Here is an 18,790-nt window from a genome sequence, read left to right on the forward strand (position 1 = left end):
CCCCCCGCGGGTTTTTTTTTATTTTTTTTTTTTTTTTTTTTTTTTTTTGGCTGTGTGTTCATTGTCGCACTGGGAGAGCCAGGAGCTCTCACAGTTTGTGTTCCTGACCCCTTGCACTGTTACTGGTGTTTCTGCAGGTGAGCAGTGGGTTAGTTCTAGATTCTAAAAAACAAAATTGATCCTAACAAAGAGAGTTATTATTTTTTCCTCAGATCAGCCCAGCAAAACAACTCAACTGCCCACGCACACAGGGGCCAGTGCCAATACAGCAGCAAAACGGATCTACAGCAAGATGAAGGGTGGGATTGCAGCCACACTAATTTGTATCAGTTTAAGCTATCATAACCAGGCTTTAATAAACAGTTTTACAACTGTGTATTCTGTCCTGAATGCCAGATTTTGCCCACCTACAAACCATGATGTCATCCAGATATAACAATGATTGGTGATTCCTTTGGAAGTCATAAAATATTTCCTGTTGTAATAAGCTTCTACTTTGCCAAAATCTGAGCACTGTCTCAAGAAGACAGTCCCTGACCAGAAGAATACTTTAAAAGAGATTTTAGATCAAAGCAAAAGCTGTCAAAAGTTTCCTCCAACTGAAATAAAACTGAAGCATAATTTGCTACTCTCTTCAATGGCATCTTTTTCTCCCCAGCCTATGCAGTCATTTTGCAATATTGAAAGCAAACATATAATATATAAAGCAAACATATAATATATAAAACATATAATATATAAAAACAAACTGCTCTTAACAAACACAGAGTATTATAAAATCTGGAATATCTGTGAGAATCCAGTGAGCATGTTGGTGCAGTACAGCCTTTAACTCTCTTACATGTTGGTCTCTTAAATGTTGGTTGGTCTATTTCTTCTTCACAATCTCAATTTCTTCTTCACAAAGAATTCTCTTACTGCTTTGCCCAAAACAAATTATCTCTCTCTTAACCAAAAGCCTGTGGGTTTGATTTCACACCGATCACAGATTATTTGTAAATGTAACAGTTCTTGTTTAAAGGTTTTAGCATGCACCAGGATTTCCTTTGAACACAGGAAATGCACAAAAGGATGCTGCCTGCCTAAGCCTTGCAAACACGGCAGATCCATTCCATAAGCCAAAAGTCATCACTTCAGTTACCATAGGCTTTACCCTGCTGTGAAAATACTTGTAATCTTGTCCTTTATATCTATTTTTACTTGTAAAGACCTACACACTGTGAAAAACTAGACCGAAGCTATTATATTTTCCAGAGTACTATCCATTTCTGCTGAGGGGTACAAAATACAAAAGTATTTTATCCTAGGCCACATAGGATATGTGTCTGCTTTTCCCCTTGCTGTCTTTTTTTTTTTTTTTTTTTTTTTTTTTTTTTTTTTTTTTTTTTTTTTTTTTTTTGCTGCTATTTTGCTTCCCTGACTGCCTGGGCCTTCTTTCTTCCTCATCCTGTACTGATTCTTCCTTTTTTTGTAACAGTCTCAAACACACAGCTGTCATCAAAACAATCCCTTCTTTCCTGCATTTGCATTATTCACACTGAGCAACCTTTTCCACACAGAGTTCAGAAATCTGGTCTGTTTGCTGTATTTTGGTGTATTTCTTTATGCTCTATTTGCTGTATTTTGCTCTATTCAATCATATTAAACATAGTTAATTGCCTAGAGAGGGAAGGTCTCTCACCCACAGTTCTGCCATCAGCATGAACATTTCTCCCAAGTGTAACAGGTAAGGTTCCTATTTATTCTCAGGCATTTTTGGGCAATCTAGAGAACAGAGGCAGGCAGTGTCCTGTGTTAATTCTCCTGGCTTAATTTTCTCATCACTCCAGAGAGTTCTCTGGTCTCAGCAGGACAATTTGCGTGAAGCTGAGACCCATCCTCCATTTCATGGTGAGTCTTTCACATTTATGAGTCTGAAAATACATAGACAGATATTTTTTCATCTAAACATAAAACTACAGACTTCTTTTTCCATCTGTTTCTTCAGACCTATGTGGGACCCCTCTTTAAGCTAGTCTGGAGTAAACTGGTCTCAGCAAATCCTCACTTTCAGGATATTAAAATTCACATAATGATTTGTTATTTCTGATCTGGAAGAAGCATATCAAAATCTTGATGTTGAATATTTTGGGTTCCTTTAATAAAGTAAAAAAGGTAAACTCCTTCAAATTGCCATATAAAGTAGACCTTGTGTGAGCTGAGTACTGATCATTGTTGTGTATGAAAAATGAAGTAGATTTTTCTTAACTCATAAAAGTTACTAGGACAGTTATAATAGAAATTTTGGGTCTTTAAAAAAGCCTTTGTATCTCCTCTCTTAACTGCAAGGATTATTTGCTGACCTTGAGGGGCCAGTAATATCATTACCCCATGAGGAAATCCTCACAAAATGTTTGCTACTGATTCACATGTGGAAAGGAACAGCCATGACTTACTTCATCACCTGTGTAGGCATCATAAAATTGTTTATTAGTCTGCAAATAGAAGCTGAAAGTTAGCAAATCCACAATTATTAGTGCATTCTTTTGTGGATGACAGAGAAGAGAGAAACTTCTCATCTGGCAAAAGAGCTGGGGCAGAGGTTTGAACCAAAGTGAACCTGTTTGTTGCCACTCCCACTTCAGAAAAAGACAGTTTTACATTTGTAAATAACTTCACTATTCAGCAGAACTCCAGTCTTCCACCAGCTACTTTCCTAAACAGGAGACTTTGCTATGAGATGCTGGATGTCTGCTGCTGTTTCCCAGAGGAGGTTAGTGCCAGAGGGCGTTGGTCTGTTTTCTGAAAGGGTTTGACAGAGTTCTCCCCATGTGTCATGAGAGCTTTTGGTAAAATTAGATTCTGCCCTGTCCACAACAATAAAGGCCGTCCCCACATGCAGCTTACACAGTTCACAGCTTCCTGGAGCAAAACCGCAGCAACGTTCCTCTGCTGTCTTTGTCTCTTTTCACAATGGCTCCTGCTCCGAAATCAGGTGTCTGCCCATGGGGTGTCACTGCCACCAAGGTCCTGGGGGTGACAGAGCACAAACCAGGCAGAATATATTCATCAATCAAACAGCACAGTGCAGATGGGTCAGCATCACCCTGGGCCTGTGGTCAGGCTCCAGTTTTGGCAGCTAATTGTTTAAACAACAGCAATAAATCGTGACTCTGAGGATCTGAGTGCATTCCTCCTTTAGACCTGATTTGTATGGTGAGGACAAGCTGTTGAAAGGAAGAGCAGGGGCTGAATTATCCCGTGACTTTGCTAAATTTGTCCTTGTGAATGGAGAGGGAGAGAGAGTGAAATACTTGTCGGCAGGGGGGAACGGAGCGGTAACTGTCAGGAACAGCTGGAACATATATACTGTGTCATGTCTTTTTGTGGCACTGGGCTTCTCTGCTTGCTGAGAGAATGCTGCAGAGGCATGTTAGCATTCTGCTGAGTAAGTGTGCTGCGAGTTCCATATGTAAACAGGGATCAGTTGCTAGATGAGAGAAAAAGGCTGTTCTCCCAGGGCTATGGCTGTCTCTTGCATGCACCTCAACCTTCTCAATGCCTGCGTGGTGTTGTAAATTAAATGTGAGGCTAAATTCTCAGAAAACTATCTGCTTGTGGAAATGTCAGTTGAGATAACTCTGGCATCTCTTTCTCCTTTTATACCTATAAATTTGTGAATGAAATAAATCCTTCTGATTTGTTCCATCCTGATTATCCATTTGTGCACAAGGAAATAAGAGCTTTCACTAACCTCAGAATTAATGATAACAGCCTTGGTTGCTTATCCATAGAAATGGATAAGCTTAAATAGCAGACTTCACTTCTACCAGTAGTCTGTCATGTCATGAAGGAGATTCCCATCAATGCAAGTAGCCATTTTGTTCTCTTCTGCTTTATTAGTGTTGTTTTCCTCTGGGACATCAGGAAATGGAAGGAGTACACCAGTACTTCCATGACAAGCAGAGAATTCTCTTAGGGATCTGGCTGATGTGAATAGCACACACATCCAGGGTCAAACTGACCGTGGTTGCTGTGATCTTTGCGAGTGGCACATACGAGGTTAGTCTGGGGAGGGCGGTGTGGCAAGCTTTTGACAGCAGAGGGGCTGCAGGGGTGGCATCTGTGAGAAGCTGGCAGACGCTTCCTCCATGGCCAACAGAGCCAAGACCAGCTGGCTCCAAGACAGACATGCCACTGGCCAAGGCCAAGCTGATCCGTGACAGTGGTAGCACCTCTGGATAATGTCCTTAGGAAGGGGAAAACAACCTGTTCGGCAGTAGAAGAGAGGACTGAGAACTTTCCATTCTATTTCCAGCATCAGTTCACTCTCTACATGTCTTCAACTGTAAGATTTTTAAAACAAAGACCCTGTCATTCACCATCATGATGATGGATTTAAGAAAATAATTTAATTATTTAAATGTGGCTGAAAAATTTGTGCATGGATCAGGAGAAAAGTGAAATCCCACTTCTTGCATCAGGATGAGAAACCATTAATTTTTAAGCCTGTTATTGTCAAACACATGCATGAGTGGTACATTATCAGCACATTGAAAGTTGTCAGTGTAAGAAAATAACTTTATTTGCTCTTTTAATGTTTGGAGCACAAATACCAATAAGGCAACAGCAGCTTTCATAACAAACACGTTAACCCCCACATGCTCTGCTTAATTATGGCTTCCTGTATTTCTCCTCAGGCTACTGGCATCATAAGTAAGCTGGCACAGATTTTATTTATTCTGAATGTGCTGAGTGCAAGTGGCCGGGCAGGTGCTTCGCAGGCAGCTGAGCCATTCCAGCAGTTCCAGAGGACAGGAGCCTCTGACAGAGGAGTGACACATCCAGCAGGGAACAGAATCACTGCACCCCTCCCTGTCACCATGGCTACCACTCAGCAGGCGGGTTTTGGGCAGAAGTGCCAATTTAAGCAACTGCTGATTTCTTCTTATTGCCCCTACATCACCCCCTCCCTTGATAAGGTACATGCTATTGCAGGTCACAGCATTCATCAGATCAGGAAACTAGTCCTGATACAGCTGGAAAATAATCTCTCTCTGTTTTTTTGACTCATTCTTTTCCAAACAGTCAGGTTTGTGATTCAGTTCCTCATGTAGACACAGAAATACACCATGCCTGTGCAGTGGAGCTGATGGCAGAAGTGCAGGGACTAGGATGGGGACTGCTGGTGATTTAAGCAGCATTGTCACTGACCACAGCAAAGACAGAGCCAGAGCTCTCCTTAAGGCTGTGATCTGCTATTCAATGTTTAAATTCATTTGGTAGCCCAGGCTCCTTTTTCCCCTGTCCTGTCCCCTCCCCACTCCCTCTGCTGCCTTTCTGCAAGTGGCTATGCAGCTGCACAAGGGAAGCCATCTGTCTGAAGCATGATCCAGTAAAAAATGGATATTGTTAGGACAGTGCAGGGATAACACATGAAGTGTATCCCAACTCATTTTATTTTGACATTTGGACATTTTAAAGCCTTTAGTTCTAGGCTACTGTATGTGTCAGGGTGACACAGGCAAGTCACATATGGAAGGAAAGTGTGACTTTCTTTCCCTAAATAAGTTCCATGGCTGGATATATCTCACCAAGAAGAAGTGTTGCAAAGCCTTGTTCACAAACCTGCTATTAAACATGTGAAGTTGTTAAAACATCACTGTGGATAATGGATAAATGGAGCTGAGTGAAGGTGGTAGTAGAATAGAAGGTTGGGAATCAAATAATACTGCAAGATTGCATGAAAGCCATTTTCAAACAAAAACATATCTAAAGAAGTCAGAGGACATTTGAAATATGCTTGTAGTTTATTCATGACAGTTTTCATTTACCATAGGATTCTTTTGAGACCAGTGATAATGTAAAGCACTAGCAACAGGAATCTATGAGTTTGTACAGATTTATTTATATTTTTATGTGAATTTACATAGGGCCTGTATTTATACAGTTATGTCATTTATAGTGCATATTATATTAAATATAATAAATACATATTGCAATCACCTTTTTGCTTAAAAACTTGAAAAACACATTTCTAGTTTGTGAGATTTGAGAAGTGACACTGCAAGCTGTTGTCAGCCTGGCCTGCCAAAGAACCCCAGCAGAGACCTGGGCTTTTCACAGAACAATTCTATGAAAAGATTAAACTCTGCCATGGGCAGAGTGCTGGTGCTGATCTCACCCTGCAGGGTCAGGCTGCACTCTGAGTGCAGGAGAGACTCCTCTAAGTAACAGACTGAAGTCAGTGAAGAACCACTGCATCCTCTTTAAATAAGTCAGAGTTTTTAAAGTCTTCTGAAAAATGAACACAGATTGCCCTGTCCTTGAAAAGGCAAGAGTTTCCCACCCTGGAAAGAGGCACAAACTACAAGGGTATCAGCAACATTATGCCCTCTGTGGGCGTATTTTTTGGTTCTGACAGTGGAGTGGCAGTCTCCTTGAAGTCACTTTCTGAAACAGTATGTTTCTAAAAAATCTGTGAGGATGAGAGCAGAAAAATCAAGTTTATTCCTATAAAATTCGTACAGGGGGCTAAATGCTACTGGAAAAACCCTTAAATCCACAGACTAACGAAGCTTAATAGGTGTTGGAAGCTGTAGAGGAGATTTCAGTGGGGACCGGCCCTGGTTTTGCCTCCCGCTGTGGTCAGAGCCCTTCTCGTGCCGGGTCCCCACGGGGACCTCCGCGGTCACCGGCGCTCCCACGGCTCAGCTCGCGCACCCCGCTCCGCCGGGCAGGGGCTCACGGCATCGCGGGGCTCCGGGCAGGGGCTGCCGGCATCGCGGGGCTCCGGGCAGGGGCTCACAGCATCCGCGGGGCTCCGGGCAGGGGCTCACGGCATCGCGGGGCTCCGGGCCGCGCTGTCCGGGGCGATGCCGCTGCCGCTGCCGCTGCCGCTGCCGGGGGTGTCGCAGCCGGCGGCGGCGAGCCCCGGCCGCCCATCACGTGCTCGGTGTGTTGCATTGTGCTGGCGGCGGAGGGAGGGCTGGCCGTGTCAGTGATCAATGTCATGACTTCTTCCGCGGGCTGGAGCCGCAGCAGAGCGCAGCTGAAGGAAGCTGATTGCTGCGGTGCGAACTGGCTGGGAACAATACACACAGCCGCGCACCCGCACGGGCGGACACACGCCCGCACACACCGGCGCACACTCGGGCGGACACGGCACGCACACACACGGCCGGGCACACGCGTCCCAGCAAACACACACAGACTCACATCCCAGCAAACACACACGCACTCACATCCCAGCAAACACACACTCACATCCCAGCAAACACACACGCACATCCGAGCACACACGCACTCGCATCCCAGCGAACACACTCACACGCTCACATCCTAGCACACACACAGACACACGCACGGACGGACGGACGGACGGACGGACACACACCCGCACATAACAAGCACACACGCACTGGCAGCCCGCACCCTGGCTCCCGCTCCGCCGCTCCGCGCCCGGGGGGAAGATGAGCTCGGGGGACGTGGTTTGCACTGGATGGCTCATCAAATCACCCCCCGAGAAGAAACTCAAGAGATACGTAAGTGCAGAGGCTTTGCTGATATTTTTTTTTTTCCTCACTAAAGGGATTTCGGCATGTGCTCGCTGTCTGACTCTTCCTTTGAAATCTCTCGCCCGTTTCGGCTTCGCCTTGGACCAAAACAAAAAGAATTCCAAGTCCATGCGCTTATGGAGTATTTTAGTTCCACCGACATTCTTGTGCCCTCTGGAATTAACCTTTCCCGGCTCGTAAGATTACAGTATTTCAGCTGTTATGCAACATATTTTAGGTTAAAAACCGCATTTCGGTTTCAGTTAACGTTGCCGTAACTAACAGAATTGTTGTAATAGAATTGCAGATGTCACTTTTCCAGGGACAGACAAGAACATCCTAAAAGGAAAGGGGAAAAAAACCCCAAACCCAGACAGCCAAAATTCTAGTAATTTAAATTCTGAGGCTTGGTTTTGTTAAGATGCTCTGTAATTTCTATGACACTTGCTAAAGGCAACATATGCAATAGTTTTATTTACCAATGCCAGATGCAGTTGTTAGCAGAAAGCTTCAGAAAGCTTTTTGGTCTGTGATAAAGAGGTGCTGGAAGATGCTGTGCTGTAAAGTTCCTGATAGCTGAAAGGTGAAGGGGGCTGGGGAGAAGAAGCGAGCCCTGAATGGAGATCTGCAACTGCACTATGGGCCCCTTGTTTCATTCTCTATCTGCCTGCCTGCCTGTCTGGAAAAAAAGAAAAAAAAAAACAAAAAGAAAAAAAAAAAGAAGGAAAAAAAGGATGTGTGTTGCAAATATAGGAAACTGTCTCATTGCAGGGGTGCAAGGATCTGGGTAGGAATAAATGACCCTTAAAAATTTGCTTGGGACAGCATTAACAATATAAGCCCCTCATGAGCCATTTTGCATACTCATTTGTGGTGGTTCTTCATCAGGCGCGTTGTTATGTTCTGCTGTGACACTTTTGGAATCGGTAATACCCGTTTGAGTCATGCCCTTCTAACCTGACTTCCCCCGGAGCCCTGCACCGTACTCGAAGGATGCCGCCGGCCGTGTCTCTGGCGCTCCGAGCCGTAGGCACAGCTTACATCATTTGTCGTATTCACTTCTGTTTATCAGCATTTTCTCTGGAGTGCTGATGTTAGCTTTTCCCAGTAATATGAGGCATAACTGTCTTGTGGAAGAATATGGTGGATATCATTTGGTAGTGTATTTTTTCTTTGGCTAAAACCTAGCAGAAAGGATAATTTACTTGGAATTATATTTAACTTATTCTTAGCCAGAGTTTCTTCCTGTAGACCACAGTATTGCATTGAAGTGGCTGAATATTTGCTTTGTTCAGTTAGCATTTTCCAATTCTAAAATAGCCACTATGATGTGTCTCACGGGAGCTGCAAATAAATTATGGGCATCTCATTTTTGCTGTATTTTGTAACGAGTGTACTAATAGCACTGTATGGCAGGCACAGTGTAAGAGCCACTGATTCACCCAGCTGGTATCATTAGTAACTCTGTCAGTGAAGCTATTTTTGATGACTCAATATTCATAAAAGGGCAAAGTAGAGAAAACAGAATGTGATAAAGCTGGGATTTGAAAGCCCCCATTATACAGTCAAGATAATAGTCACAACAGGGGCTCTGATCAGCTCACAAGGCTACTTGCAGTCTGCTCTGCTCAGATTTTGCACTACAAAACCAGGGGAAATTTGGTCTGTATTATTCCCTAAACACCATTAGATTAGCCAGATCTCAGCAGATTAAGCTTTGTTTTCTATTTAGGAGGATAAGGTAGTCCTTGGTCCATAATAAAGCAGAAGGAAATCTGGTGCAAGTACAGCAAAGCTTAATGTCCTTTCTCATAAAACTGGTTACACAGTGGATGCTACAAACCAAATGGAAATTGTCTCTCACCTGCTGTAATCTACTTTTCCCCTATTTTTCGTAGAGTCTCACCAGCATGGCAGCTCCTGCATCTTGCACTGGGGTAGCAGCTAGCTCGGGCTGAACCACGGTGACTGCTTAAAAACAACAGGGCTTTAAAACAATGCCTGTTTAAACTGACTTCAGTAGGTGTCAAGTGTCAACCGCGTACAGGAGAATGGTGTTGGCTCTGGTTCTGAACTGACAACACACATAAATCCCCGAGTTCAACACCACCCTTTGTGTCCAGCTGGAAAAGCCCATGGTGTGAGCCGATGCTTCCAGGGAGCTTCAAGTGCCAGCTTGGCCTGCTGCTCACGGGACCTCTGTACGCTGCCCAGCCTCATTTGCTCTCATGGGATTGTCTCCCAGTTTACATTTTCCTGAGTTCAGCATCCGGCCTTTGTAAGGTCTGACCTGAGGGTCCAGTGTTTTACACACAGATAAATTCTTAATCCTTCATCTGTTACATTTATCACTAAGAAAATCCATTTAATTTCAGTGGATTATGTCGTTAAAAGATCAGAAAAAGCAATGAACTCAGGTTGTGAGATTGGGAACTGCAGTAATCCCGCTGAAGCCACTGGGAGTATTTGCAGTGTTTATAAAATTAAACAAATTATTCTTTCCAAGACTGGAGCCTGAAGACCAAAGTATACCTTCATTTATGTTTGTTCTTTGGTGAAAGGAATTAGGTTTTCTACACATAAACAAGTCCGAATTTGCCTCTAGGTAAGCAGGACATTATTTTCAAAACTTTCAAAGTGAAAAGCAGGTGTTAAGAGGCTATATTTTCCTGCAATGTCTCACAAAGCCGATGCTCTTAGTAACACTATTCTTAGAAGTGTCTTATCATTCCCTAACAAAGGCTGCTCTCTTGCATGTGCAGGAAACGAACATGAGATTAATTACCCTAGTGTAACTTTCTGTAAAAACAGAGAGCTTAATGCTAAACACAAAGAATTCGTTAGAAAGCACAGGGAGCTTTGCTACATCAGGCAAATACTCTAACAGTGAGCTACATCAGGCAAATACTCTAATAGTGATTTAATGGCATAGACAATGCTTTTCTCTCAATCTGATACTTGAACCATGAAACCACCACGTCAGCCTCTCTATAGAGGCTGTTGAGCAAGGAGTCTCCCAGGAGAGTATTTGGTGTGTGTTGCAGTACTTTCTCCTCTGAGTGTGACCCGAAAGCTGTGCTGCTTTCATTTCCCCACTCGGTTCCAGCTTTTCTCACCGACCAGGTCTGCGTGGGCCTGAGGGTGCCAGGGAACAGCCAGAGCTGGGGGGAAGCTGCTATGGGGCAGGAGACAGAGAGGAAGAAGCTGCTAACAAAAACTAAGAAGTGGTGGTGATGGAGGTAAAGTCCACCCTGCTCTAGACCAAAAATATAAAGTATCAGTCATAGCTTGACATTGAGCCCCACAGGAGGAAAACCCACTGAAGATTTTTGCTGTTGATGTTAGTGGATCAGTGAATACCAGCCTCTGCAGGAAATTAGATTTAATGGGGGAATCTGCTTCAAATTTGATGGGTTTCACAATTCCTTATATTGATGCTGAGTAGATCAATCCCAATTCTGTATTGTCAGCATTGAACAGCTGGCTCCTTGATGGTTTTCATGTGGAAATTTATCTGATCACTGACTGTTATTATTTGTTGTTTATTTATTGGGGGAGGTGGAAGGAAGGAATGGTTTCATGGCCTTGAAAACAAAGGACTTAACACAGCAAGTGCAAAAAGTTACGATGAAAGGAAAAACAACATAGAAGAAGGCCCAGAGAATGTCTCATGAAATAAGAGACCCATGCTATTGAGATGACACATTGCTCATGTGCTGACAGGAAGAAGGAGATGGGAATTTTAACACACAGCTAATTGCAACCTCTCCTCAAATCGCTGTCCCATTGTTTGTCACACAGTGTGCAACAGCAGTAGCTCCTCTGAATGCCCTGCCAGTGTTTACTTGCTGTTAGTGTTATGTGGTTTGCAGTAGTAGAGGGCCATATACAGATGTTTGCTTGTTGTGAGTCACTGCAGCTCCATTTGAGCTAACACTGTGCAGCTGTACCCCAGCTGAAGAGCTATTTTTAATCTTCAGTACTATACAAATTGATGAGGGAAGACCACTTGCTCAAAAAAGGGCAAGTTTCCACTTTACTTGAGTGACTGATTTCTTCATACATTGTTGAAAATCAAAATTAGTTGTCAACATCTCTAGAACAAGAGTCCCAAATGGACCCCATATTAGAAAATGCAGCCTTGCACTTCCTACCACGCTTCTTCTTGGAGTGTCTGGTCTGAGAAAACAAATTGAGGTGTAAATTTATGTACCCTATGGCAAAAGCTGGTGGGGCAGAGTTCTTTGCTGCTGTGTGTGTGTGTGGGGCAGTAAGTGCTCCCAGGAGGACGGAGCAGAGCCCAGCCCAGCGTCTCTGACCGTTGGGGGATCTGCCAGGACCCAACCGCAGCACACCAAGGCTGGGGGTTTAGAAGATAAGAGAATCTAGGCGACTTCTCCATTTTTAGCTGAAGTTCTGGTATTTATCAGGAGAACAAACAGGAAGTTACTGAGAAGAAAAAAGTAAAGTAGAATTATGGAAGAGTTTGCTGAAGTAATAGGAACAGGAGTCGCAGAGCACTGCGAAGGGCGGGTGGGATGGAGAGCATCTGCTCTCTGATCCAGCACTGGGCTGCTGTCACCAGAGGACACTGCCACCCTCCCTGAAAGAAATCCCCAAGTGCTTTGTGAGGTCAAGTACTTCTGCTGCTTTGGAGTTTGGGGGAAGTTTCTGAAAAATATTCTCAAGAAGAAACCCAAATTTAATTTTTATCCTTAACTCTTTCTACTTCCAGATGCTTCTTACAAAGCTTCACCTGTTGAGTGCTGTCCCTTTTGAACAGAGAATTCTGACCACCTTTCATACTTTCCTGAATAAATATCCCCAGCTCCCTGAGTTGGTTTAACCAATTTGTGTGGGTTTTGTAACTGTGGTTCATAGGCTCGGTGGAAGTAGGAGTCACGTGGGCTGCAGAAAGTTGTCAGAGCCCTTTATCCAGTTGTATGTTTTGTGCCTGCGTTTTTTTCTGCTGTTACTTCATTTTAACATCCAGTGTATATACTGTCTGGTTTGTATATTAAAAAATAACTGAATTTTGAGAACATGAAGGCTTTCAAACAGAAGCTCCTGTGTGGCAGTTCCCTTCTCTGTGAAATCCTGTACAAATCGGTCTCACTGGTAAAACAACAGCAGAATATTTATGTTAGGGAGGAGTTTCCATCACTGGAATTAAACATTTGTAATTAGCTATGTGCAAATCAGACCTTGTTTTGGTAGGTTAAATGTGCTGTTTATTTTAGACCGTTTTCATCCATTTTAACGATGTTTTGATAGTTTAAATGCAGTGCTTAATGAGATAGGTTGACTTCTAAGAAAGAAATAATTTCTAAAAAACACTGCTGTTCTTGGCAACCTGTGTATCAGAATAATTTCCCTTGAACTATTTATTTGGGTGGAGCCATAATAGTCCTGAAGCCCCAGTTTAATCTTTGACTACATGTTTTCAGTGCACAGGAATGTCCAGCTATTGGTTTCTATTCAAAACAGAAACCCACAAGTTATCAGGCCTTTGCATTCAAAAATAGTGCCTAAAAAAACATGCTAGTTTGAAAGAGAGAAGGAAATGTTAACTCGAGTGGTAATTAAATGGGTGATGCAGTCAAACATGGCTCAGAGGAAAATGCATTACAAGTCATACTTTGGTGAAGTCCTTGTTGTAGCATGTAATCTATGGAAATATGGATAAACACATTATTTATACCAATAATACATTAAAATGTTATGAATATTTGTTATGAAAATTTGATAGGTTTTTAGGGAAAGGGACAAGTTTATTCCTAAAATGTTACTTGTTGTTTGCTTTTTTGTCCTTTTCATTTGATTTGGAAATGAATTAGCAATGTGATAAGACAAGGAAAAAATGCTGGTTTTGAAATAAAATTTGCATGTCAAAACATTACATGCAGCCAGATAAAACACATTTTCTTCTCTCTCATTTAATTGTTAAATAAAATGCAGTGCTTTAACTTGTAATTTTTTTTCTGCTTTACAATAATGTCCTTGACTTGCTTCAGTTTGTGTTGCATCAGGAAAGTAAACAAACAAACACAGAGCCATGCAATATTTGCTGCAGCTTAGTTCAAAATAGAGCAAAACTGATGCCTAGTCTTTGTGCCAGAAAAATACTCCCTTTCTGAGGCTAATTCATTCATAGCTTTGTAATTGTTAGAATGAGACAACTGTTCTTAGAGATTTTGTTATTCCCTTCCCTCCTGATGCCAAAAACCCCACCTGACCCCTGCAGTCAAAACTGCATTGTAGCTTTCCACAAAAGCCCTGAACAGCACATTTCAGTTATCCAGGATCCCTTTTCACAGAGCATTTCACAGAATGGCAGTAAAATGTTATTAGTATGAATTTGAAATTACTTAAATGAGAGTGTTAATTTAAAGTGAGCTTAGATTGTCATATGACAGTTTTTGGCTCATTTTTGACAACACTTTTTTTACAAGACAATGCTTTCTGTGAGGCCTTTTAGTGATAAATATTCATCCTGTGACTCCCAAGTCTTGAGACCGTGGGTTATGTATTCATATTTCTGTTGGACAGAATAATGGCCATGAGGGGACCCTTTCTAACTTTGCAACTGCTGTAATGTCAGCAGAGCACATAGTTTGTGAACAGTCTGTTTTTACATACCAGACTTGCAAACTGTTTGTGGAAGTTCAAGGATTTTACAGTTGTGGAGCCATTTTTTTCCAGCTGACACGAACTGGTCGTGCCAAGGAGAAGCCGATAGTTCAGAACAAGCGTGAGCTGTGTTTTGCTTGCAGACTTCACAGATGGAGCAGTAAAGCCACGAGCTTTACCAAACTTCTTCCCGGCTTTGGAGCGCTGGGGAAGCCAGCTTTGGGTGCCTGCTGTACAGCTGCATCCCAGGGGCTGTTGCTGGTTCCACAGGAAAGCCCTGGCACTCCCAGGTGACTGAGCTGAGCAGATCACGGAGGGAGCACAGGAAACATCCCAGGAGATGCCAGCTGAGTTTACAGGAGCAGTGAAGAAACAGTTTCAGGAGAAGTGATAGTGCTCCTTCGCCAAGTGTTCGCTGCTGTTCCAGCTACATCATCTGGATTGTTTACTGATAGTTATAGTGGAAGCTTTGCAAGCTTAAGAAGTTTTATTTTTAATAAGTTCAACATTTTGAACCCATCCTAAGAAAATAATTGCATTCTCACTGAGGCCTTAGGTTTAAAAATAAGAAGCACTCAAGTAGCTCAGGGAATTGGGTTTTTTGAGATTTTCAAGTGCTTTGCTCCCACTGTAAAAAGGTTTGCAACATGTTTTCACTGGGTCTTCCCCTGACTCCAGGGCTGCTTTTACAGATCTTCACTGGTTAACTTTCTGAGTAAAACAGTGAGATTTGGACTGTCAGCTGAAAATGGGACTGGTACTCCCAATACTCCTGTTACTGTTACACTTTATACTTTTTAAAATATTCCTTTTTGACAGATAACTGAGTGTCATACCAGCCTTGAGCTACAGATTATAAAATAATGGTGAACTGTTTCTGAAAATTGATGGAAAACCACCAGCTAAACCCCATCATTATTTCAGAATCCTCCCCAAACTCCTGCTTTCATCTGCTCTGAGCCCAATAAATAGTCAAGCTGAAACATCATTAAGACAAACAAACAGAAAGGTTAGGGGACAGTGAGATTGGCATAGGAAGAACAGGCTTCGTGGTGGTGACACTGCTTTGGTTCCCCTGTTCATCCCTCTCCCTTGGGTTTGCAGACTGGAAGCTTAATAATTCTGGTATTTAAAGGGGGAAAAAAACCCAAAAAAACCCTAAGCATTTATTGAAGTGTTACTAGACTGCAATGCTTTAACAGTTTTAATATGTTCATAAGTTCTTTTTTTTTGCTTTGCTTTTTTTTCAAATTCACAACTGAAAGTACTGTTGCTATGTTACTGTAATGGTGTGTAGGCTGCTAAATAAATAGAGGGAGTTTAGTCCATGCCAGAAATAGAAAGCCAGGTCAAAGGTGACATTTGGGACATGTTGGGAAAAAAAAAAAAAAAAGAGTATATAATTATTTATTTCCTTCCTATTATTCTCTTCACTCTCATTAACCCTAGACTACTTAGAAGGAAATTACAACAGAATTTCTGAGCATGTCAGAGTATAAAAAGATGACACCTTGGGAGTTGTAAGTCTTTTGGCTTTGTTCTTTGCAAGATCAAATTTGCACAGTAAAACAGTGGCACCTCACACTGCTGTGAATTGAGCAGGTACTTGGAGCTATCAAAGGACCCAGGGACTGCTGAAAATTCACTCTGCAAAGGCATGCAGAAGGGAAAACCTGTCAGAGGGAGCAAGCTTTGAGGGGAAAAAACCCCAGGAAATGTGAGTCCATTGTTGCTTTTGGGGTAGTCTGGCAGGTTCCCAAAGCCCAGACACACAAAACGTGCTCGGGCTCTTTGTGGGCAGCCCCAGGTGTCTGCCTGCACCTTCAGCTGCCTCAGCATCTTTGTGAGCCTGGCTTGTGAAGCTGCGAAGAGCAGGGGCATTTCATCCTGCTCTGCTGCCTCTGCGTGCCCCTGCTGTGCCTGGGCACCCGGAGCTCCTGTTCCAGCCCCGGGGGCTGGTTCCACGAAACGCAGAGCCCAGCCCTCCCTCCACCTGCGTGGGCTGAGGCAGAAGCACCCTTAGCCCAGGAATTAGCCCAGCAGCCTCCTTAATTGCAGAGGGAGGGCTCTGACTTTATTTGCAAGATGTTGTGGCAGCTGCTGGAAGCTCAGGGCTGTGTTCCTTGAGCAGCAAACCCTTGGCCCCGCTGCTCCTGGGAGCATCAGCAGCCCTGAGCCCACGGCAGAGCAGCTGGAAGCTGCCAGACCTTCCCCTGGCAGGAGGTGGGACATGGAACAGCACTGAGCCATCAGTTAATTTAGCAGATTTGTAATTGATCTGGAAGATCTTCTCTTTAAATACATATGTTTACTTATAAACAGGTTATTCACGTGACACAATATGAGGTCTCTAATTTGTCTGTGTGTTAGGGAAGAAGTCCACAGCAACAGCCTTAACCAGTTCAGTGCATGCAGTCCTATTAGAGATTTTGTGGTGTTATTTTTGTAGTTCCACAAATCTGTTACTTCTCTGCAAACAAACAATTTCCCCCTATGGAAGATACTTTTGGATTTGAAGCATTCCAGAAAATCCCACATTTAGCATAAAATTTATAGAAGAGGATAAAATTAGAGGTACAACAAGAGCCAAAGATGCAACAAGTCTTGATCCTAAATTGCACAAGGTTTAAAATTTTCTTTGTTTTAATGCTTCTTGAATGAAGGGATGGAACTTGAATGACTAGGAGCATTTCCTAATATGATGGATGTGAATAGCTGGTTTAATAAGATACTTAGCTATTTTCAGCCCGAAGCCAGCCGCTACTGCCTTAGACCTTGGGGTGTGTCTGACTTTTCTGTGTCAGAAAACAAACAAGTAGTTTAGGATCCATCAGGGTTGTTTACTTACTTCCATCACAAGTTTGCTGCTGCAATTGGTTGTTTTCTCCCACAGCCAGTATTCAGCCTCACTCTGAGAGGGTGTTAGAGGCTTTCTTGTCCCCTGTGGAGTTCAAACCCTCATTTGGACTCTGTCAAATCCTTTACCCTTGCCAGAGACTGCATTTATCTCAAACCCTAAAGTGCAATTACTATGATTTATCTCTCTTTGGAGTGAATAAGATTTTACCAGGCATTTTCTCCACAGAAGTCTGCAGCTGGGAGAAGAGCAACCTACAGCCTATCCTTTCCAGGGCTGTGTTGCATATGCTCAGTAAACTGCCCAGTTTTAACCAGCAACAGCAGCATTGCTAAGTGGAATGAAGGATGAATTATGCCCTCTGCAGTTCTTTTATGCTGTCCTCCTAAGAGACCTATTTGTCTTTCATTATATTTCCAGCTCCTTGAAATTATTTTCTAAAACTTGTAAGTAAACTTGTTTTGCTGGTTGGTAGATTAAAGCAGTTTAGCCATTAGAGCAGTCCAGATGGGTGTTTGCCTGTGCTCTTTGTTGGGGCAAACAGCTCGATGGTTAAACTGGATGAAATTGTGCCAAGGCAGAAGCTGGCAGACATGGCCAGCTTTCAGATAAGCTGGATGAAGATTAGGCATATTTGCATTGCTGCTCTCAGTCAGTACAAACTCCCCTCCCTGTGGCACTTACCTTGTCGTGGGCTCAGAGATGCTGTAGTGAAATTTGCCTTTAGAGAACAGGCAGCGCAAGTTTGGGAGGTGAAGAGTCACGTGGAGCTTGTGTGAAGCTGTAGCTGTGCAGTCCTTCCCAGAACAGTGATGGAGAGGGGTAGTCCCAGAGATGCTCCCCAGTGACAGGTCTAAGGGATGATGAGGCTGTAGTTTAGCAGCCTGAGCTATGTGAAGACATCAGCAGTGGTGGCTCTAATTCTGATATGCTCAGAACTCACTGTGCACGCACAGACAAGTTTCTGTTTGACTTATGTCTAGGGTTTACTGGATTTGGAAATGGAGCTGGGATCTCTGTATGAGCACATTACAGATTTTAGTTCAAAGACTGGGTTTTTTTAAAAGAAAGCAGGTATTTTATGTGTCATTTATGCATATGAATAAAAGATAAGGAGCAGAGGAAAGCACTCAGATGTAAGACCTTATACTATTAATGGGCATAAAGCTTAAGGTCAGTTTGTTGTAGGGCAGCTGGTCACTTCTGACTTCCAGCTCGGGTTGCTGCAGTCAGAGTGCCTGTTTTGAGTGGAAACATGGTTACGCAGAATCACTCCAGCTTAGTGATTTAGTTCATGGTGCACCATCTTTGTGGCTCCGTGCTGGGATAGCAGGAAAAGGCACATGAGCCTGCATAGCAATAGCAGCAATGAAATATGGTGTTGTAGCATAACTGAGTCTGTACCATCCAGCATGAAGCTTTTTCCTTCCAGAGTCAAGTGCACCCATAAAGAACAGAAAGGCCAAGTAAACAGTGACTTTAATAAGCTGCTGGAATCAGGCAGGTGCAGAGTCAACTGGAGGGTTGGATGTGAATCTTTCATTTGCCTATATGAGTTTGCATGAATCTGCTTGGAATGCCTCTTTGTCCTCTCTGAAAAGGTTTCATTTACAAAGTATTTAGACTCATCAGAAAAAAATAGAAATGGTACCTCATGTTCTTTAGCAAAACAGGAGCTTAGAGGGAAAACAGAAGCTAGAAAATGTAGTCTCAAATTCTAACCCTTTATGACTATATTTATGGGGAACATTTAAATGATTGGAACTGT

At 42.9% G+C, this 18,790-nt stretch overlaps 1 protein-coding gene across 3 annotated transcripts in view; it reads left to right on the forward strand.

The window, feature by feature from the left end:
• The first annotated feature begins 5,793 nt into the window (after nt 1-5,793).
• Nucleotides 5,794-18,790, forward strand: part of GAB3 (GRB2 associated binding protein 3) — a 64,907-nt gene continuing 51,910 nt past the window's right edge. For all 3 annotated transcript variants that reach the window (XM_041485315.1, XM_041485316.1, XM_041485317.1), the window contains exon 1: nt 5,794-7,523. In XM_041485315.1, coding sequence (XP_041341249.1) covers nt 7,452-7,523 — 72 coding nt within the window. In that variant the 5' untranslated portion in view covers nt 5,794-7,451. The remainder of the gene's footprint in view (nt 7,524-18,790) is intronic.

This window comes from Pyrgilauda ruficollis, unplaced genomic scaffold, assembly GCF_017590135.1.
Source record: "Pyrgilauda ruficollis isolate IOZ18807 unplaced genomic scaffold, ASM1759013v1 scaffold7, whole genome shotgun sequence".
In the NCBI taxonomy this organism is placed as follows: domain Eukaryota; kingdom Metazoa; phylum Chordata; class Aves; order Passeriformes; family Passeridae; genus Pyrgilauda; species Pyrgilauda ruficollis.